The sequence below is a fragment of the Zonotrichia leucophrys genome, chromosome 28, assembly GCF_028769735.1.
Source record: "Zonotrichia leucophrys gambelii isolate GWCS_2022_RI chromosome 28, RI_Zleu_2.0, whole genome shotgun sequence".
NCBI lineage: Eukaryota > Metazoa > Chordata > Aves > Passeriformes > Passerellidae > Zonotrichia > Zonotrichia leucophrys.
Window position 1 is genome coordinate 5,376,655 of NC_088197.1, and position 20,489 is coordinate 5,397,143.

At 63.7% G+C, this 20,489-nt stretch overlaps 3 protein-coding genes across 5 annotated transcripts; 1 reads left to right on the plus strand and 2 right to left on the minus strand.

Moving 5' to 3' along the window:
* The first annotated feature begins 2,134 nt into the window (after positions 1-2,134).
* On the plus strand, positions 2,135-6,554 carry MPV17L2 (MPV17 mitochondrial inner membrane protein like 2). The gene is made up of 4 exons (XM_064734148.1): positions 2,135-2,458; positions 3,388-3,464; positions 3,565-3,693; positions 4,917-6,554. Exons 1-4 carry the CDS (start codon positions 2,200-2,202, stop codon positions 4,971-4,973), a joined length of 522 nt encoding a protein of 173 aa, XP_064590218.1. The 5' UTR covers positions 2,135-2,199; the 3' UTR covers positions 4,974-6,554.
* Positions 6,555-7,675: 1,121 nt separating this feature from the next.
* RAB3A (RAB3A, member RAS oncogene family) lies at positions 7,676-10,853 on the minus strand. Its single transcript, XM_064734145.1, has 5 exons — positions 10,773-10,853; positions 9,193-9,420; positions 8,455-8,573; positions 8,244-8,368; positions 7,676-7,882 (listed from the first exon to the last, which is right to left on the minus strand). The coding sequence occupies exons 2-5, from the start codon at positions 9,418-9,420 to the stop codon at positions 7,692-7,694; spliced, it is 663 nt and encodes a 220-aa protein (XP_064590215.1). The 5' UTR covers positions 10,773-10,853; the 3' UTR covers positions 7,676-7,691.
* Positions 10,854-12,317: 1,464 nt separating this feature from the next.
* Positions 12,318-19,291, minus strand: PDE4C (phosphodiesterase 4C). Of its 3 annotated transcripts, none has more exons than XM_064734130.1 (16): positions 19,084-19,291; positions 17,428-17,616; positions 17,310-17,346; positions 17,143-17,207; positions 16,993-17,042; positions 16,231-16,343; positions 16,033-16,126; positions 15,440-15,618; positions 15,246-15,344; positions 15,011-15,175; positions 14,829-14,928; positions 14,592-14,746; positions 14,387-14,509; positions 14,031-14,213; positions 13,083-13,745; positions 12,318-12,897 (listed from the first exon to the last, which is right to left on the minus strand). In XM_064734130.1, the coding sequence occupies exons 1-15, from the start codon at positions 19,218-19,220 to the stop codon at positions 13,251-13,253; spliced, it is 2,184 nt and encodes a 727-aa protein (XP_064590200.1). In that variant the 5' UTR covers positions 19,221-19,291; the 3' UTR covers positions 12,318-12,897; positions 13,083-13,250. The 3 variants fall into 3 exon arrangements, with proteins under 3 accessions (XP_064590200.1, XP_064590199.1, XP_064590201.1); XM_064734129.1 differs by having other exon boundaries at positions 12,318-12,915; XM_064734131.1 differs by lacking the exon at positions 19,084-19,291 and adding an exon at positions 18,385-18,627 and having other exon boundaries at positions 12,318-12,915.
* Positions 19,292-20,489: the final 1,198 nt, after the last annotated feature.

Below are 20,489 nucleotides of genomic sequence, written 5' to 3' on the forward strand. Positions count from 1 at the left end.
GCTGGTGAGTTTTTTGCCTTTCTGCGAGCCCCACACCAATCCTGGCAGACAAACTCCTGTTAGTGAGGGGATCTTTGCCTCCAGTTCACAGCCAGAGCTGGCCCAGCTGTCCCACATCGCTGGCAAAGAGCCCCAGTTCCCACCAGGATGTCCTTGGGAGTGACAAACTCCCAGGACGAGGAGCAGCAACGTCCCCCCAGCCCCTCTGGAAAACACAGGAGAAGCAAATGAGACGTGTCACTACCAAGGTGACACAGAGCTGATGCTCAAGCTCCAAAAAGAAGCCTCTCAAAGAATTCTAAAGGCTCTGGGGACAGTCTGGAGGGTCCCAGCAGCATCCCCACACCTGGGGGACCCCAGTGGCACCAGCAGAGTGGGGAGAGCAATGGTCCCAGCACTGCTGACACCCAGCATGGCCACCTCCACAGGCAACCACAGCTCCCCAGCCACGCTGCTGCCCCCAAACCGCGGTGACAGGGACGGGGCAGGGCTGGGGCACCGCGGGGAACCCCTGGACCATCCCCAAATCAGCCCACCGCAACCCCTGGGCGAGCTGGTGCCTCGGTAGGCGTCATGGCGGCCTCCTATACCTCGGTAGGTGTCATGGCAGCTTTCTGTGCCTCGGTAGCCGTCATGGCGGCCTCCTGTGCCTCGGTAGCTGTCATGGCGGAGGCAGGAAGCGGACGTCATTGTTGTCACGTGACCCTCTGCCGGTTCCGTGTGCGGGTGGCGGTAACGCCCGGTAGGGGCGGGAGGGGCACGGGGGGGACCGGGAGGAACCGCAGGCACCGGGAGCCGGGCGGGTGTCCGGGCAGGGGCGCTGGGCACCCAGCGGGGTAAGTGCAGGGTACGGAGATAGCGGGCGGCGGGCAGCGGGGCGGGATGGAGGCACTGGGGGCACCGGGGGACAGTGAGGCGATGGCTGAGGGGTCGGGGGGTGTGGAGCAGTGGGGACACTGGGAGGGTGCGGCAGGGGCAACTGGGACACACAGAGGGGAGAACTGGGGGGCACTGGGAGGAACTGGGAGGGTACCCAGCCCGGAACTGGGGGGCACAGGGGTACTGGGACAACTGGGGGGGTACCAAGGCCCTTACTGAGATAACTGAGGGATACCCAGGCCCAAACTGGGAGAACTGGGGGGCAGTGGGAGGGTACCCAGCCTGAACTGGGAGAGCTGGCGGGCACGGGGTCAGCCAGCAGTGACTCTGGGGCTGTGCCAAGGCCGTGCCCAGGTGCGTGTTCGCCGTGCCCAGGCCGTGCCACCAGGCCGTGCATGCTGTGCGCTCGTGGCGCTCGTGCCCAGGCCTGCTGCTGTGCCATCCAACACCGTCACCGGGGGCTGCTGCGCCGGGCGCTCGCTGCAGAGGGCCGCCGCGCTACCCACCAACACCCAGCTGCGTGGGGCTCACGTGAGCAGCGGGGCGTCCTGCAGCAGGGTGGCACCAGCCGCAGCCCCCAGAGCACTGAGTGGGGCGCACTGGGAGGCTGGGGCAAGTCCCACTGCCAGGCAGGGATGGCACTGGGGCATGGGATCTGACGGACTGGGTGAAATCCCCTGCCATCCAGAAGGTCCAATGATGGCATTGGAAGGGCTGGGCAATTCCCCCCTCACAGGGAGGAATTCCTGCCCCAAACCCACTGGGGCACTTCCAGATCTACGCAAATCTCCCTGCCCTCACAGCAAGGAATTCCTTCCCAAAATCCCATGGACCTTTCCCTGGAATCCATCCCACCTCCGGGAGAATTCCTCCCAAATACTTCTGACTTTCCCTGATCTCCATCCCAAACTCACCATTGACCCATCCATGAACCTTTCCCTGATCTCCATCCCAAACCCCTTGAACCATTTCCCTGATCTCCATCCCAAACCCAGAACCTTTCCCTGATCCCCATCCCAAACCCCTGAACCTTTCCCTGATCTCCATCCCAAATCTCTGAACCTTTCCCTGATCCCCATCCCAAACCCCAGAACCTTTCCCTGATCTCCACCCCAAACCCCAGAACCTTTCCCTGATCTCCATCCCAAACCCCAGAACCTTTCCTGATCCCCATCCCAAACCCCAGAACCTTTCCTGATCTCCATCCCAAATCCCTGAACCTTTCCCTGATCCCCATCCCAAACCCCAGAACCTTTCCCTGATCCCCATCCCAAACCCCAGAACCTTTCCTGGGATCCATCCAGGGCTCCAGGAACAGCCATGAAACCCATCCCCACCCTGCCAGTGCTGAATTCCTCCCCCCGAGTGCCCTCCTTGCCCCGCAGCCGTGCTGTCCCTGTGGTTGCAGGCAGGATGTTCGTGGTGGGCTGCAGCCTGGGCCCCCTGATGCATTACTGGTACCTGTGGCTGGACTGGGCGCTGCCGGCGCGGGGCGTGCGCTGCCTGCGCACCGGCATCAAGAAGGTGCTCATCGACCAGCTGGTGGCATCGCCCACCATGGGAGCCTGGTACTTCATGGGTACGTGGGGGGCTCGGGGGGCGCTGATGCGGGCCCAAAATCACAGCCCTGCAGCTCCTGGTGGGGCCTGAGGGGTTGGGGTTGGTGGTGCCAGGTTCTGGGCTGGCTTAGGGGGGAATTCGGAATGAACCTCACAGAATTGACAAAAGGCATCGCTGCAGCTCTGGCAGGGCTGGGATGGGGCCATTCCCTGGGGGAATTCAGTGCCACCCTCTGGGGGAAGAACCTTTCCCTGATCTCCATCCCAACCCATGAACCTTTCCTGATCTCCATCCCAAATCCCAGAACCTTTCCCTGATCTCCATCCCAAACCCCAGAACCTTTCCCTGATCTCCATCCCAAACCCCAGAACCTTTCCCTGACTTCCATCCCAATCCCTGAACCTTTCCTGGATCCATCCCAGAACCCTGAATCCCTCACACTTAGATCTGTGCCTTCCCTTCACTTCCTTCCATTCTTCCCTGCTGCCCTTCTCATCCCACACTGGAGGCTTTGGGGCATCTCCATCCCACCCCATTTCCACCTTCCATTCCCACCCCTTCCCACCCAATTCCCTTCCCACACCCAATCCCCATTTCCATCCCCATTTCCTTCCCCATTTCCCCCCCAATCCCTTCCCGCCCACAATCGGCCAGGGCCATTTCGGGCATTTCCCACTCCAATTCCCACCCCAATTCCCACCCCATTTCCCCCCAATTCTCCCACCACCCCAGTTCCCTCCCCAATTCCCACCCCAATTCCCTCCCCATTTCCCCCCCAATTCCCACCCCAATTCCCTCCCCATTTCCCCCCCCATTTCCCACCCCATTTCCCACCCCAATTCCCATTTCCCACCCCATTTCCCACCCCAATTCCCATTTCCCACCCCAATTCCCATTTCCCACCCCATTTCCCTCCCCAATCCCCTCTGACCCCTCCTGTCCCCGCAGCCATCGGCACCCTGGAGGGCCAGTCCTTGCAGGAGAGCTGGGACGAGCTGAAGGAGAAATTCTGGGAGATGTACAAGGTGATTCCCTCCCTGAGCTGCCCCCGTGTGCTGCTGGGAGCCGAGGGCAGCCCCCCAGCTGCCCCTTGTCCCCCTTTGTCCCCTCCTTGTCCCCCCCCAGGCTGACTGGAGCGTGTGGCCGGCGGCGCAGATCCTCAACTTCCTCTTCGTGCCCCCCCCGTTCCGTGTGGCTTATGTCAACGTGGTGACCCTGGGCTGGGACACCTACCTGTCCTACCTCAAATACAGGGTGAGCCCTGCCCCTGAGCCCCTGCCAGCCCTGCGAGTTCACACAATTCACAAAAATGCACAGAATTCCCCCAAATTCACAGAATGACCAGGTTGGAAGAGACCCTAAAGGTCATTGAGTCCATCCCAGCCTCAACAGCTCAACCAAACCCTGGCACCCAGTGCCACACCCAGGGATGGTGACTCCACCACCTCCCTGATCCCCAGGAATTCCCCAAAATTCCCCCAAATTCACAGAATGATCAGGTTGGAAGAGACCCTAAAGGTCATTAAATCCAACCCAGCCCCAACAGCTCAACTGAGCCCTGGCACCCAGTGCCACATCCAGGCTGTGTTAAACACACCCAGGGATGGTGACTCTACCATGCCCACAGGAAAACCATTCCAGAGCTCTGTCCCTCTTTCCATACAAACATTTTTCCCAATATCCCACCTGTATTTCTCAAGGCTGTGTGCTCTGGTTGTGTCAGTGCTGCTGCAGACAGAGCCCAGCCCCAGCTGAGCACAGGCACCTTTCAGGGGATGTACAGAGTGCTGGGGGCACCCCTGAGTCTCCTTTTCTCCAGGCTGAGCACCCCCAGCTCCCTCTCAGGGTTTGTGTTCCCAGTTCCCAGCTCTGTTTGCCCCCTCTGGATGCTCTCAGGTGTCTCAAAGTCCTTCCCAAGCTGAGGGGCACAGCCAGGACAGGATTCTCTCCCTGCTCTGGGCAGTGCCCAGCACAGGGCAAGGGTGATTTCTCCCTGCTCTCAGGGCAAGTGCCAGCAGAGGGCGCCACACCCCACCACGGGATCAGATGATTTCCCTGCCTCTGGGCAGTGCCACACAGGGCCTTTCCCTGCATCAGAGGCAGGATGATTTCCCTGCAGTGCCCAGCACAGGATGCTCTCCCTGCTCTCTGGGCAGTGCCCATCTCACCCTGGGTGTTTTGCAGCCCCACAGCCCTCGAGGTGTGCCCTCAGCAGTGCCCAGCAGAGGCACAGGATGATTTCCCTGCAGTGCCCAGCACAGGATGATTCCTCTCTGTCCCTGGGCAGTGCCCTGCAGGGGACAGTGATTTCCCTCCCTCTGGCAGTGCCCCACCACTAGGTTTCCTCGGTGCTCTCTGGGCAGTGCCCAGCACAGGCACAGGATGATTTCCCTGCAGTGCCCAGCACAGGGGCACAATGATTTCCCTGCTCTCTGGGCAGTGCCCACCTCACCCATCTCACCCTGGGTGTTTTGCAGCCCCGCAGCCCCGGGCAGGAGCCCCCACGGCAGAGCCCGAGCAGCGCCGGGGCCTAGGGAGGCTCGAGGCTGTTCCAGAGCAGACGGACCCAGATGGACTCAGAGGGATTTCCGTGCATTCCTGGCCTTTGTGGAGCGCCCCAGCCGAGGGAGGGCACGGCCAGAGCCACCCCCCTCCATGTGCCTGCTGCTGATTAACTCATCTGCTAATTACAGCCGTGGGCTGGGGCTGGAACAATCTCTTGCTGCAGGAGAAGCTGTAAAGTGATTTCTTGTGGGATTTGCCCGCAGAGCCGGGGTGAGGAGGAGCTGCTGCAGCCCCTGGGAAGGGCCTGGCTGGATTTTTGTTCCCTCTGCAGAGCAAACCAGGCCCTTGCTGCTCCTCCAGCACCTTCCAGCCCCACTGAGTGGAAATGGGGAAGGAATTGTTTTCTGTGAGGGCTGGAGTGGAATTGCCAGAGCAGCTGGGGCTGCCCAGGGCAGGTTGGAGCAGCCTGGAAGGGGTTGGAAGGGATTTGAGGTCGTTGCAGCCCTGCTGCACTGGGGCTGCTGCTCTGCTCTCCCTGCAGCTCCTCTCTCCTTCCCCTCGTGCTTTTCTCCCCAGCTCAAGGATGGAATCACTGCACTCCCTCCGCTCCGGGGGCTGCAGCCACCTGGATCCTCTATAAATAGGGCTGGAAATGGGCTGTGATTGCACCCGCCGGCTCTGCAGAGGCTCAGGGGGGGCTGGAGCCAAATTCTGGCAGAGTTTGGGGCCATCACATCCCCGTGCTCCCAGCCCTGGGCGAGCTGCACACTCCCTGCATAACCCAAGGACTGAATGATTGCCAGTGTCAATGAGAATTGTCTAAATGGGGGTTTGTAATTTGATTTTTCAAGCTGTGCCTTCATGCTCTGCCCTGGTCCCTGCTGTCACACACCCAGGGGGGATCAGCTCCTCCCTCAGCAGCAGCAGGAGCCATTGGGAGGACGATAATTTAAAAAAAAATCTGATTAATTTTGCTCCTTTCTGGCAACTCAGGGACCCCGAGGAACTTCTGATCAGCATTGGTTTATTTCTTCACAACATTTCTTTTAATACAGTGATTTTTAGGAAATTGTACTCTTTTTTTTTTTTTTTTGACACTTTTGACATTTGTACAGTACAGTGTAACTCTTCCATAAGTAAACTTCACAAAAAAGAGGAGGGGGGGAAAGGGGGAGGGAAGGAGATGGAATCATGATTGGGGAGGGGGGAAACAGAGGGAAATCTGTAAAATAAAGACACAGCGCTCCAGGAGAAATAAATAAAGGGCAGCTCTGTCATGGCTACGGGAATATCCACTTATTCACAGTCTCCACAGAAGCACAGAACTACAGGAACACGAGATCCCAAAGCCCTGGAGCAAACCAGCCCTGTTCACCCCACAGCCTCCCCAAACCGGGGCAGATTCACTCCAGTGGGCTCGGCCTCGCCGATGCATTGAATTCATTTTTTCATCTGAAATCTTATTATTTAAATAATAATAATAATAACAGTTCTGTCGTCGTTTGGTTGTGGGGGTGGGGTGGTTGTTTGTTTTTTTTTTTGGTGGGTTTTTCTTTTTAAAAGTGATATTCACAAGCAAGGTTTACCACACTGAGAGAAACAAAAACAAAAAAAAACCAAAAAAAAATCAGAATATATATATATATAATATATATAAATGCACCACCACGGCCACAGCACAGCAGGTCACGCGCACAGCGTCACTTCCTACGCCTATTTACAAGGAATTTCTGTATGTACAAGGAGGAAGACGGCGGGAGCATAAATTAGCATCTATTTATACAAATAAACAAGAGTCAGGAAAATATCCATCCAGCTGCAGGGGCAGGGGAGCGGCCACAAAGAGCCCCCTGCACCAGGAGCTCTGGGGGGGTAAAAGGGGTGGGATGGATTTGGGGAGGGGGATTTGGGGATCCTGTCACAGCACCCACACGCTGGGAAGGGGGTCCCAGGGTAGGGGGATCCCCAGGACAGGGGGTCCCAGGGCAAGAAAAAGGGCAGGGGGTACCAAGAATGGGGGTCCCAGGACAGAGGGGTCTCCAGGGCAATTGGGGTCTCCAGGAAAGAGGGTCCAGATAAAACAGGACAAAGGGGGTCTCCAGGGCAATTGGGGTCTCCAGGAAAGAGGGTCCCAGAGCAGGAAAAAGGGCAGAGGGTCCCAGGACAAAGGGGGTCTCCAGGAAAGAGGGTCCCAGATAAGGAAAAAGGGCAGGGGGTCCCAGGACAGGGGCATCTCCAGGGCAGGGGTCTCCAGGCCACAGGGTCCCAGGAAAGGGGGTCCCAGAGCAGGGAAAAGGGCAGAGGGTACCAGGACAGGGTCCCAGGACAGGGGGGTCTCCAGGACAATTGGGGTCTCCAGGACAATGGGGGTCCCAGAGAAGGAAAAAGGGCAGGGGGGTCTCCAGGGCAAGGGGTGCCAGGACAGGGTGGGTGGGTGGGTTTCACCAGGGCAAATGGGGCTGGGGGTGATGGTTTCTTGACAGTGATTAAAAGCAGAATGAGGAGGGGTGGGGGGGGAAGTTTTCTACCAGCCCAGGCTTAAAAATAAATTAAGGGGTGGGGGGGGGGGGCATAGCCTAATGAATTGGGGTGGGGGCTCCTAGAGGGGCCGCAGCCCTTTCGGAGGTATCAGCAGCAAAAGCCCCCGCGGGACCCCCAAGAGGAGGAGCTCGTGGGGGGGGTTTGGGGTGCACTGACTGGATTTTGGGGGGATTCTGGGGGGGTTTTTGGGGGGGGGGGGCTGGCCCCTAGCAGGCACAGTCCTGGTGGGGGGGGGCCTGCTGGTCCGTGAGCTGGGGGCCCTGCTTGGCGCCGGTGACCGCGGGGTCGGCCGTGTCCAGCGACTCGGACATCTTCTCGCAGATGATGTCCACCAGCCTCTCGAAGGTCTGCTTCACGTTGATGTTGTCCTTGGCGCTGGCCTCGAAAAACTCAAACCCTGCGGTGGTGGGAGAAGGAAGGGGGGGGGGGGGACAGTGTGGAAAGGGACAGAGGGACAAGGGACACGTCAAAGATCCACGTCAAAGATCCGGCCCTGCGTGGCTCCTCCTCCTCATTCAATATTTAAAGGGTTTGCAACCTGCCCCCCACTATCCACAAAATCCCGTTTTTCCCACCCAAAGAACCCCCCCAGATCCTCCCCCCAGCCCCTCACAGAGAGCTGAAGCTGTGCAGTGACTCTGTGGTTGTCACCAGGCGCCGGTACCACAGCAGAGCGATTACACGCAAGGAATTAAGCCCTTAATTAAATTAATTGTGGGCTGGCAGGCGTGGTGGGGGGCTCCCCCTCCCCAGCTCACCCAGGTGCTCGGCGAGCTGGCGCCCCTTCTCCGAGGACACCACGCGCTCGTCCTCCATGTCACACTTGTTCCCCACCAGCAGCACCTGCGCGTTGTCCCACGAGTAGGTCTTGATCTGGGTGGACCTTGGGGAAGGGAGAGGGGGATCAGAGGGGCGGGCAGGGGGCAAATGGGGCGCTGTGGGGTGCCCAGAGCCCCCCGTGGCGCTCACCAGTCCTGCACGGCGTTGAAGGACTCCTCGTTGGTGATGTCGTACATGAGGATGAAGCCCATGGCCCCGCGGTAGTAGGCGGTGGTGATGGTGCGGTACCGCTCCTGCCCCGCCGTGTCCTGGGGGACAGGGGACAGCTGAATGTCACCCCAGGGGTGCGGTGACACCCCCAGAGGGGCCTCACCATGGGGGCAGGTCCGGCCCCTGCCTGGAACCGCCGTGGTGGGGCAGCTCCATACTGAACATCACCCAAATGAGCGTTGTCTCATAGTGACCATCACCCAACCGAGCGTTATCCCAGAGTGACCATCACCCCATAGTGACCATCACCCAACCAGGGATTATCCCACACTGACCTTCACCCCACAGTGACCATCACCCCTACACCAAGAATCCATCACCCCACCCCTCACTGACCATCACCCAACCCACAGTGACCATCACCCCACAGTGACCATCACCCCACAGTGACCATCACCCAACCAGGGACTATCCCACACTGACCTTCACCCCACAGTGACCATCACCCCCACACCAAGAATCCATCACCCCACCCCTCACTGACCATCACCCAACCCATAGTGACCATCACCCCACAGTGACCATCACCCCCACACCAAGAATCCATCACTCCCACCACCACCCCCACCATCCATCTCCCCACACCACCATCGCCCCCTCCCCACCGCCCCAGCCCAGCCCAGGGGTCTGGGGGCACCGGGGGCTCTCAGTGCTCACCCAGATCTGCAGCTTGATGCGTTTGTCGTTCCTGTAGATGGTCTTGACCTTGAAGTCGATGCCCACGGTGCTGACGAAGGCGGGCGTGAAGGAGTCGTCGGCGTAGCGGAACAGGAAGGAGGTTTTGCCCACGCTGCTGTTGCCGATGATCAGGATCTTGAACATGTAATCGAAGTTCTGGTCCGAGGATTCCTTCTGCCCATAGCGGGAGTCAGTAGCCGACGCCATCTGCAGGGTGGGGAGAGGCCGTGACGGGGCTGGCCCCGCTCGGAGCCGGTTCCCAGCACGGATTTGGGGTATTTTGGCTCAGGATGGGCCGTGGCGTGGCCATCAATGGGTCACCCTGCCCTGAAGGGCTCGGAGAGGGAGAGGCCACCTCCTGTCACCTGCAGAGCAGGGAGCCGCGGTGTGTCCATGGTAAATGTGGGGCACGTGGCCCACGGCGTTTGCCACGGCCACAGAGATTCGCCACGGCTACCAGGATTTGCCACAGGTCTCAGGAATTGCTGTGGCTCTTAGAATCTGCCACAGCTGTCAGGAATTGCCCCAAGAATTGCCATGTCCCAGGCTTTGCCATGGCTCTCAGGAATTGCTGCGGCTCCCAGGATTTGCCACGGCCGCCAGGAATTGTCACGGCTCCTACGAATTGCCGTGGCTTCCAGGCTTTGCAATGGCTCCCAGGAATTGCCACGGCTGCCAGGATTTGCCACGGTTCCCAGGAAAATTGCCTTGGCTCTTAGGAATCGCCACGGCTGCCAGGCTTTAACACGGCTCCCAGTATTTGCCGTGGCTCTCAGGATCTGCCTTGTGGCGTTGCGGGTGCGGCCGGGGCGCCGCAGCCTCTCCCGCATCTTCCCGGTGACAAAATGGCACCGGCGGCGGTGCCCGGTGCCCCCGCACGGCGCGGCCGGCGCGGTGACAGGGACCGGGGGGTGGCACGGGGACCGGGGGGTGGCACAGGGACCGGGGGGTGACACACAGATGCCAGGCAAGGGGGCACAGAGGTGGGTGCGCACCCAGGGAGGAGAGGGGGGATGCGGGATGGAGCACAGGGATGCGGGATGGGGATGCAGGAATGGGGTGCTGGATGCTGATGGGCATTTTGGGGGGCTGCTGGAGGGGCGGTGATAGAGGGGGCTCATGGGGGGTGCAGGGCGATGCAGGGAGGGGGTGCAGGGTGCTGATGGGGAGATCAGGGTGTTGATTGGGGGGTTCAAGGTGTTGATGGGGGGGTCAGGGTGCTGATGGGGGTGTCAGGGTGTTGACTGGGGGGTTCAGGGTGCATCCCAGAGTGCTGATGGGGATGGGGTCACCTCCTGCTCCTCCCCGCAGGCCCGACCCCGCTGCACCCACTCGGTCCCCGCCGCATCGAGACCCCCCCCCAGGCCCTGCGCAGCCCCCCCCGCGCCGCATCCATCATCATCATCATCATCCCCCCCCGCCTCCCGTCTCCTCCGCTGCAGCCGCCCCTCCCCTCCCGGTGCCGGGGGGCACACAGGGGGTCTCGGGGGGGTCCCGATGGGGATGTCGCTGTGGGGGGGGTCCCGGTGGGGGTCCCGGTGCTGGGGGGGGGGTCTCACCTCTGCCGCGCTCGCGCCGCCGCCTCCTCCCCGCAGCGACTGCAGCAGATGCGGAGCCTGGGTGACGTCGGCTGAGGGGCGGGGCTCTCTATGCAAATGAGCCCGGACGTCACGGGCGCGGCCCTGAGGGAGGCGCTGATTGGCTCGGCGGAGCGCTTTGATGGACAGCGGGCGGACGAGGGGGAGGAGATCCCCCCTCCCGGCGCGGTGGTGGGCGCCGCTCCCCCCTCCGGCAGCGCGCAGTGGTGCGGTCCGGCCGCGCTCCGCGGGGCACGGGATGAACTACCCCTGCGCCGGCGGGGGTGTAGGCCGAACCATTCCCGCTCAAAGGGGGGGACCGAGATTTGACAACCTCCCTGTCGTGACATGGCGCGCTATCGCGACGCCTTCCCTAGGCCTGCAGTGGCGGGCAGGCTGATCCTTGCCTTGCCAGGGCGGCTGGCGCTGAGGCGGGGCTGGTGCGCAGGTGGGCGGCCATGTCCTCCCTCGCCCTGCGGCTCCAGCGGGGATTAGGGCCGGCAGCATATGGCGGCCCGAGGGCAGCGGCACTGCCCTGGCCCCGGAGCCTCCCGGGCCCTGCCCTGCCGTGCCCCGCCCGGGGGCCTCCGTGCTCTCCGTGCCCGTGCAGCTCCTGGCCCCTGCCCAGGCTCATCCCACACCCACAGCGCCGGCAGGACCGAGCCGGATGCGGTGGGCACGGGTGGGCAGCGGGGATGTGGAGCACGGCCCTCAGGGACAGTGGGGTGGCACGGGATGGGGTGGGTGGCATGGGATGGAGTGGGCGAGCAGGGATGGAGCCATGGGATGGACCCATCGATGGGGATGGAACCAGCTGTAAGATGGAACCAGCTATGGGATGGTTCCAGAATTAGAGATGGATCCAGAATTAGGGACGGATCCAGGCTCAGGGCTGAATCCAGGCCGCCGTGCCCATTTTCCATCACCTTCTCCAGTCAACAGCCCCACTGCTCTCCTCATGCTGCAGCCCCCTAGCCAGAAACAGGGCTTTTTCCACCTGCCCTACTCCAGGTGTTGGCTGGATCTGGATTTGAGGCATTTGAGACCACGGAGCCTCAGCCCGTCCCTATCTGCAGAGACAGGGGGACATCCAGCACCCACAGCGATGGCACCGAGCTGCCACCACCCCTGCAGGACCCAGCACTCCCAAAAACCCTGGGGAAGGCTGGGCTGGTGAAAAACCATCAACAGCCGAGGTTCCGCTGCTGCTGCCAGAGCAGGCAGGGGGCGAGGGCCCCACGTGCCAGGGCAGTGCCCCGGGTGGGGCCGCGTTTGTGGGGATAAATCACCGTGGGCAGCAATGCGGAAGAGCCGGGAGCGGCCTCCGCGCCGCGCCAAGCCGGCGATTAAATATTTACCTTAGCAGGTCGTGTTTGCCAGTGATGGATCGGCGTTTCCAGGGAGGAGCTGCCTTTTGTTCCAGCGCACAGCCGGGCCCTGCCCGGTGCCCGGCGGGAGACGGGGCCGCCAACCACAGCAGTCCCTGGGGACATTGCCCGCGGCTCCCGTGACACACAGAGGCTCAGGTTAAGGGTGGAACAAACCGGGTTTAATCTCTGGAAGGTGAAGGAAGAATCCCAAAGGACCCTGCCCCAGGCAGGATAACGGAGATGGGGGTAAGGGGTGGTGACAGCACCCGCCAGGGTCCGAAATGTGAAGTACAAATGGCGTTTGGAGTGATGACAGAGCAGAAATGGAACTTTCCTCCCCCCAAAAAAATGCATCTTTCCGCCCCGAAGATGTGTGTGAGCCTCGGGGAGGCTCGTAGTAAAAAGTGAGCTACAAAAGGCTTTAAAAAGTGAACTTATCCCCCAAATAAATAAACCACTGAGCCGTGCCCGTGCCGTGCCTGGGGGTGCCTCGTGCTGGGGGGGTCACCGGCACACCCTCTGCCCACCTGGTGCCACCACGGGGCTGCCGTCCTGCCAGGGGACACCTGGAAAGTGCTGGAATGCTCCTTCCTGCAGCCCTGTGGGGTGTGATGGCCCCAGGGCTGGGCTGGGCACGGAGCACAGGCTGGGCTGTCCCACGCCCTGTGTGAAGGGACAGGGACCTTTCTCAGGACAAGGCCAGCAGTGTCCCCACACCTGTGTGAAGGGACAGGGACCTTTCCCAGGACAGGGACCTTTCCCAGGACAAGGCAGCATGCCCAGTCTGAGGCGACTTCCCATCACCTCCCCAACCTGTTAGGGACAGGGACCTTTCCGGGACAAGCCAGCATGTCCCCACAGGACAGGGCCCTTTCCAGACAACCTGTGTGTGAAGGGACAGGGACCTTTCCCAGGACAGGACCTTTCCCAGGACAAGGCCAGCAACATCCTCATACCTGTCAGGACCTGCCCAGCTCCCAAACAGGGACACATCCTGGGTGTCCCCGAGTCCGTGCAGTGCCAGTGCTCCCCAGTGTCCCCAGCCCTGCTCAGGGCAGTGCCCAGTCCCACGTCGCCCGGGCCGGTGCCGCTACGTGCCCAGGGACAGGAATGTGACATTGCCCTCCGTGTCCAGGCACAGCCCCTGGCTGCCCTCGGGCCCTGGCACGGAGCCCCCGCTGCCACCGTCCTTGGGCAGCGTCCCCTGCAGCGCCCGCCGGTTGTCCACGTCCCCGGGGCCGGGGCAGGGGCCCTTGGTGTCGGCAGCCTCCGAGTCATCCGTGCCCGGCGTCTTGGAGCCGCTGTTGTCCTCGTCCAGGGGGCTCTCGGCGCCCTCCAGCTCCGTGTCCGACTCACCCTCCTCCTCCTCCTCTTCCTCCTCCAGCGTCAGCTCGAACTGGAACTTGTCGGTGGTGGCAGGGGACACTGCGGGCGCCTCGGGAGGAGGAGAGGGGCTGCGCGGGATCATGCTCTGGTACCACTCGCGGTTGTCCTCCAGCGTGTCCAGCAGCTCCTGCGCGTCGGGGTGCACCAGGTCGGCCCAGGTCTCCCACAGCGGGTGGGCGATGAAGTCGATGAATCCCACCTGGGGGGAGGCACAGCTGAGCCCCCTGCCCGGGCCTGGCACCTGCCCTGTCCCCAGGGGTCCGGGTGTCTCACTGGTTTTCCCAACTCACACTGGGGACTCTTACCCCATCGTGCAGGCGGTGTGCCCGTGTGGGGCCCATGTGGGGCTAATCGTCCAGTGTTACCGCCCGAGGCCCCATGGGTGATCTCCATGCCCCCAAAGGATGTGTGTCCCCAGGTGTCCCCATGTGATCCCTACAGGGTGGTGTCCCTCCATGTTCCCTCCCAGGGGTGTGTCCCTCACCTGTGATTTCTCCACGGAGGCGGTGTGCTTGTCGCACATGGGGCTGATCTCCATGCCCTTCTCCCGCTCCCGGTCCCCCTGGTGGAAGAACTCCACCATGATGCGGTCGGTCCACTGCCGGTACAGCTCCAGAGGCTTCGTGGGGTTGCTGAGGTCGGCGCAGTGCACCATGTTCTGCAGGACCTGCGGGCATGGACAGCGTGTCCTCTGTCCCCCAGGGCCACCCACACTGGGCCACGAACCCGCTTGGCCCCCTTGATGGGTTTGGGATGGTGGTGGCACCAAGTGGGACATCCCGGCAGGCCAGAGGATGGGCACCTGCAGCGTTGGGAAGGATTGCCCAGGTGTGTCCCCACCTGGATTCGGTCGGAGTAGTTGTCCAGCAGCAGCACTCCCAGGCTGGTCACCTTCTTGGTCTCCACCATGGTCTTCAGATCCGCCAGCAGGTTCATGTGCTTGGACATGTCCGTGGCCAGCACCTGGGCAGGGAGAGGTGGGAAGGGGTCCCAGCCTGATCCCCCAGCGCAGACCCCACCCTGGGCAGGTGCAGCCCCCCCATACCATGTCGATGACCATTTTACGGAGCGTCTGCCTCTGCTTCCTGCTCAGGTTCTGGAAGATGTCACAGTTCTCCTCCTGCAGGAGCTTGAAGCCCACGGCCAGGTGGTGATTCTCCAGCACCGAGGCGTCGTTGTACATCAGGGCCAGCTCTGAGTCTGTGAGACAGCATTGGTCACCCCGGGGTCACTCCTGGGGTCCCCCAATATCCCCCAGGTCCATCCCCGAGCCCCAGCTCACTGGTGTTGATGAGGAACTGGTTGGAGACCCCGGGGTGGTCAACGTCATGGATGGCACTGGCAAAGATGGCAGCCAGGATCTCCAGGTCCGTGAAGACAGCCTAGGAATGGTGGGAACAGCATTGGGGACACATGCCAGCCCGGCCAGGCACACCTGGGTGGCCTCAGGTGACCGGGAATCACCTCCAGGGCCGGTGTGGAGAGCAGGACGTGCGTGGACTGCGCCACGTCGGCGGCGTGCAGGCTGTTGTGGTAGGCCACGTCGGCGTGGTAGTGATCCTCCAGCGTCAGCATGTAGGTGATGAAGGTGTTGACGGGGATGCGGAAGGTCTTCATCAGGTCCCGCTCCTGCAGGGAGGCACAGGTGGCTCGTCCCCGTGCGGGCACAGGGACAGGGACACCGCGGTGGGAGGCTCACCTGGAAGATGCTGTACATGATGACGGTGAGCGGGCGGTTCCCCGAGTACTCGGCCACTTTGAACACGTCCAGCCCCCACTTGTTGGTGTCCTCCAGCTCCTGGGCAGCAGAGGGACAGAGATCCATGGGGGGCTGCTGCTGGGGACCCCTCAGCTGGGGGGTCAGCCCTGCCAGGGGCGTCCCCATGTCCCCACCTTGGCCAGCAGCGCCTCGTGCTCCGTGCGCACCCCGAAGCGTGGGATGCCGGCGGCCGCCAGGCTGGAGCTGTGCTTGAGCTTCCTGACGCCGCTGATCTGGGACATGGGCCGCTTCCTCCGCTCCTTCTCCTTGTCCTTCGCCAGCGCCGAGGGGATCTCCACCTCGTGCTGCTTGTCTGGGGTGGCACGGGCAGGCCAAGTGTCACTGCCAGCACCTCCCCGGGTGACACCGAGGACAGGCACAGGTCACACTGTGACAATTTGGGGGCTGCAGCACTTTACTTCAACCCCATCCACAGGCCACACACCTACCAGGGGACCCCTGAACACTCCTCATAGCCCCAACAGCCCCAGTGCACCAGTATACACCAGTATGAGCCAGCACTCCCAGCCAGGACAAATGCTGTGACATCTGTGGGACAAATCCCACTGGGACACCCAGAAAAACCCCCCTGGTCCCCCCATTCCATTCCTCCACAAGAAGCAAGTGGGAGCCTCCGCTGGCATCATCCCCGTGGGCACCCCAGCTCTCTGGGACACAAAGCCCACCCTGCTGCCAGCAGGAGGTGACCCTGGGGCGGGTTCCTCACCCAGGAAGGTGCTGGAGATGTACTCGGACACCTGGTTCCCCGAGCGGCTGGTCTCCGACAGGTGCGACAGCTCCCGGTTCAGCATCCGCTTGAACTGCAGGTGGGTGCCAGGGTCAGGGATGTGTGGGGCTGGCAGGACATCCCGGGGGGCTCTGGGGTCCCCCTGCCCGCCAGGGTGACCGTGGAAATGTCCCTTACCTTGTTGGAGGCCATCTCGCTGACCGAGTGCCTGGTCTGCAGCGTCTCCAGCTGGTCCAAGCACCAATCCAGCTCCTCCAGGGTCTCCCTCGAGAGCTTCTGGTGGGCATCTTCTGCTGGGGGCACCCACCAGCTTGGCAAGGGACCGGCCAGCAGCGCGGCCACCCGGCACGGGGGGGGCTGGTGCCACCCCAAACCGGGGGGCTGGCCAGGCTGGGGGTCCCAGCACCCCCCAAACGGGGCACGGGGGGTCGGGCATGGCTGGGCAGCGGGGCTCAGCCTGTCCCAGCACCCCCAAACGGGGCACAGGGGGGCACAGGGGGTCGGGCATGGCTGGGCAGCGGGGCTCAGCCTGTCCCAGCACCCTCCAAACGGGGCACAGGGGGGCACAGGGGGTCGGGCATGGCTGGGCAGCGGGGCTCAGCCCCGGCACGCTGTCCCCATGGCCCGGCAGCCCCGGCACGCGGCGTGCCACGCTGTCCCGTGGGGTGACAGCCAGCCCCGGGGGCAGCCGGGCTCCCGCGGGGCCCCGCTCACCGCCGGCCTTTTATTAATGGAAGGTTTGACGTCAACCGGAGCTTTTCCACCGCCGCGGAGGGCGGGAGGAGCTGCCGAAAACCAGACATGGATCCCAAAGGGCAAAGCCGCAGCTCTGCCTCGGCTTGGGGGAGGCGGCTGCACCCCCAGGGCACGGCAGGACACAGCCTGGGGACACGGGGACACGTCCCAAACCCTCCCCGCCACCGTTCCCCCGGTACTCACCGGACAGGCTGGCCTTGCTCCCCGAGGGCAGGCTGCTGCTCGATCCCCGCCTGTCAAACACGGGGGGCTCAGCAGCTGTGACCCCCAGAGCGGGGTGGGCCGGGGTCCCCACTGGGTGACATCCTCGCCCTCCCACCCCTGCCCGCTCACTTGATGCCAGCGCGCTCCTGCAGGTGGCTCAGGTTGCTGCGGACGGTGCGGAGGCTGGCCAGGACCTGGGGGGCGACAGGAGGCTGGGGTCGGGCTGCGACCCCCCCGGGACCCCCACCCCGCTGCGGGCTGCAGCTCTGTCCCCTCTGTGTCCCCCTGGCACCTACCTGGGCAAAGGGGGTGACGATCATGTCTTCTCCATGCCTGCGGGAGCACAGCGAGCGTGAGCCGGGGCAGGGGAGGGAGGGAAGGGGGTCCCGGGGATTTGGGCTGGGGGGCACTCACAGGTCGCTGGCGATGGAGGAGTTGCGGGACATGGCTTTGGGGGACAGGTCGTAGTCGCTGTCGGAGCGGTACAGGAAGGACTCGCGGCGCTGGCCGTGCGAGAAGGAGCCCTGCAGCACCAGCCCCGCGCCCGGGCTGGCCTGGGGGTCCAGGGCGCCCCGCCCGGGGGGGCCATTCTCCAGGTCAAAGCTGTGGGGGGAGAGGGGACAGGGCTGGCACGGGCACCTCGGCCCCGGGGATGCTGCCGGGTTTGCGGGGCTCTCTGTGCCACCGTCCCGCTGTGCCCAGCTTGGTGACCCTGTGGTGACAGCGGTGCCCAGTCTGGCCCTGCTGGCACCTGCTGAGAACGGGCACAGCTCGGTGCACAGGGATACTCTCAGCTCCCTGCTGGCACTTGGGACACTGAGCAGCAGTGCCAGGCTGTCCCATGTCACCCGGCTGGGACAGCACCCACTGCCCTGAAGCTCCCAGCTCCAGGGACCCCAGGAAGGGCTGGCTCCTGCCTGTCCCTGCCCTACCTGTCACCAAGGCCCCGAGTGCTCCAAAGCCTCCATCAGCCCCGTGTGGAGGAGCCGTGTCCCATGGAGGGGACAATATCCCAGCCCCGGCACAGAGCCAGGGGACATCGAAGGACAGAAACCGCCGCAGAAGCCAAGCCCCGGCCCCCGGGGACACGCTGGCGGCAGCCCAGGGCACCCCAGCCAGAGTCACCTGGCAGCCGTGCGCATCCGGGGGGCACAGGGGGACAGCCATGGTGACCCTGCAGTGTCCCCGAGCCGGCCCGGCCGCCTCACCCACCCTGCTGGCCCCGGGGTCATGGGAAAGGCTGCGCTCAAAGGGACACAGCGAGGGCCACCCGCGCCTGTCCCCTCCCGCACCGCCACCAAACCACCCCAGAGCTCCGGGAAGCGCAGATGCCACCGCGCCACCGCGTCCCCAGCGTGTCCCAGCACGTACCCGATGCAGGAGTGCCTCCGGGACGGGCACCGGCCGCCCGGCAGCATCGTCCCGCTCCGGCAGCCCCGGCGGCTGTGGCGCGGCCGTGCCCGGCGCTGGCGGTGGCAGTGCCAGCCGGCACCGCGTCATGCCATCCCGCAGCCCCTTGTTTTCGTGCCTCGGCCGCCCATCCCCGATGGTACCGGCAGCACAAAGCCGCATTGTCCCTCCGACGGCCCCGCGCCTGTTCCCGGCCCCGTGCCACCACCCTGACCCCGCTGCCACCGCGGGGCACACGGGCCCCTGCCACGGGGTCGGTGCCCGATTAACCCCCCTGGTTTGGGCGTGAATGACCTCGGAGCGGTGTCCGTGCCGGGGGGGCCGCTATAAATAGCGGCTGTGGCTGCCGAGGAGGGATGTGCTGAGCCCCGCGGCGCCCCAAAACCGAGCCCGCGGAGCTCCGAGGCGGGGAGGGCACGGAGGAGCCGCGGTGGTTGCGCCGGTGCCTTGATTTGGGGGGCAAAGTCCCCTCTGTCCCCACCGGGGTCCCTGCCACCAGCGTGTCCGTGCTCAGCCCCGCTCCCCCTGACCACGAGGGGACACCGCTGTCCCCTCCGCGTCCCCACAGCCCCGAGGACGCGCCACAGCTCCGGGGGGAGCCTTGCCCCTCACCCGGCGGCAGCACAGGCCGGTGCCACCCCTCCAGCGCGCCCCCCTTACCAGAGGGGATGCGCCACGGTGAAGCGCCGCTGCAGGCGGATGCTCTGGTTCATCAGGAGCTTCCTGAAGAGCACGGGAGAATTGCGGGGGGACGTGGCCGGAGAAGCCCCCGGGGAGCGGGGCGCGGCGGGCAGCATGGCCCGGCTCAGGGACCCCCGCGCGGCCCCGGTGCGGAGCGGGAAGAGCGCGGCCGTCCCGGCCCCGGCGGCCCCGGGAAAGTTTCCATCCCCCTCCCGCCCTGCGCCTGGGAAATTAAACAACTGTCTGGCTCCGGCGGCCGCGCACGGAGCCGGGCCCCCCCCGGTGTGCCTGCGGGCCGGGCACGTGGCCCCTCGCTGGCCCGGTGCCACCGGCCACCCTGCCGGCCCCGGGGCGGCGGCTGCTCCCGAAAGGGCAGGGGGGCTCTGCCCGGGGACGCGGCAAAACGGCCCGAGAAGCACCCGGGGAGCCACGGAGGGACACGGCTGAGCACGGAGCATCCCAGTGTGGTGTGACACGGTGCCACCGAGGGACACAAGTGAGTCTGGAGCCTCCCTGACGCGTGGTGTGGCTGCGACACGGTGACACTGAGAGACATAATTGAGTCTGGAGCATCCCTGACACACGGTGTGGCAGTGCCATGGTGCCACCAAGGGACACAAGTGACTCTGGAGCATCCCCAGTAGGCGGTGTGGCTGTGACACGGTGCCACGGAGGGACACAAGTGAGTGTGGAGCATCCTGAACTCGCAGTGTGGCTGTGCCACTGTGCCACCGAGGGACACAGGGACGTGGCTGAGCCCGAAGCATCCTGAACTCGCAGTGTGGCAGTGCCACGGTGCCACCAAGGGACACAGCTGAGCTCGGAGCATCCCAGACGCGTGGTGTGGACGTGCCACGGTGCCACAGAGGGACCTGTGAGAGCCAAAGCCACCCCACACGGTGCCCCAGCCCCTCCGTGGTGCTGTCCCCTCCTGGAGCCACCCCCGAGCAGGGTGAGGTGCAGCTGGTGGCAGTGACACTGTGGGGGACCCGCTGCGAGGTGGCCGTGGGAGGTGGCACCTGCCCAGCCCGATGCAGCAGGACGTGGCTCCCGGCTGTTCCTGATGGCCACAAAAATACCCAGCAGGTGGCAGGGAGCCAGGAGGGACAGCAACAGAGCCCCCTGCCAGGGGGGGACCCCAAAACCAATGGGAAAGGGGTCCTGGAGGGGTCACCTTGGCTTGTCCGTGGGGACATCAGGGCAGAGGGGTGTGGGACAGGGACATCAGGGGATGTGGGACACAGGGAAGAGCCCCCCGTGCTGGCTGGCAGCCAGGGCTGGGCGCAGCACAGCCAGTCCCCGTGCCCAGGACAGCCAGTCCTTATCGCAGTGTCGCTGTCCCCACGTGTCTGTGCAGGACAAGTGACACCAGAGCCGTGTCCCTC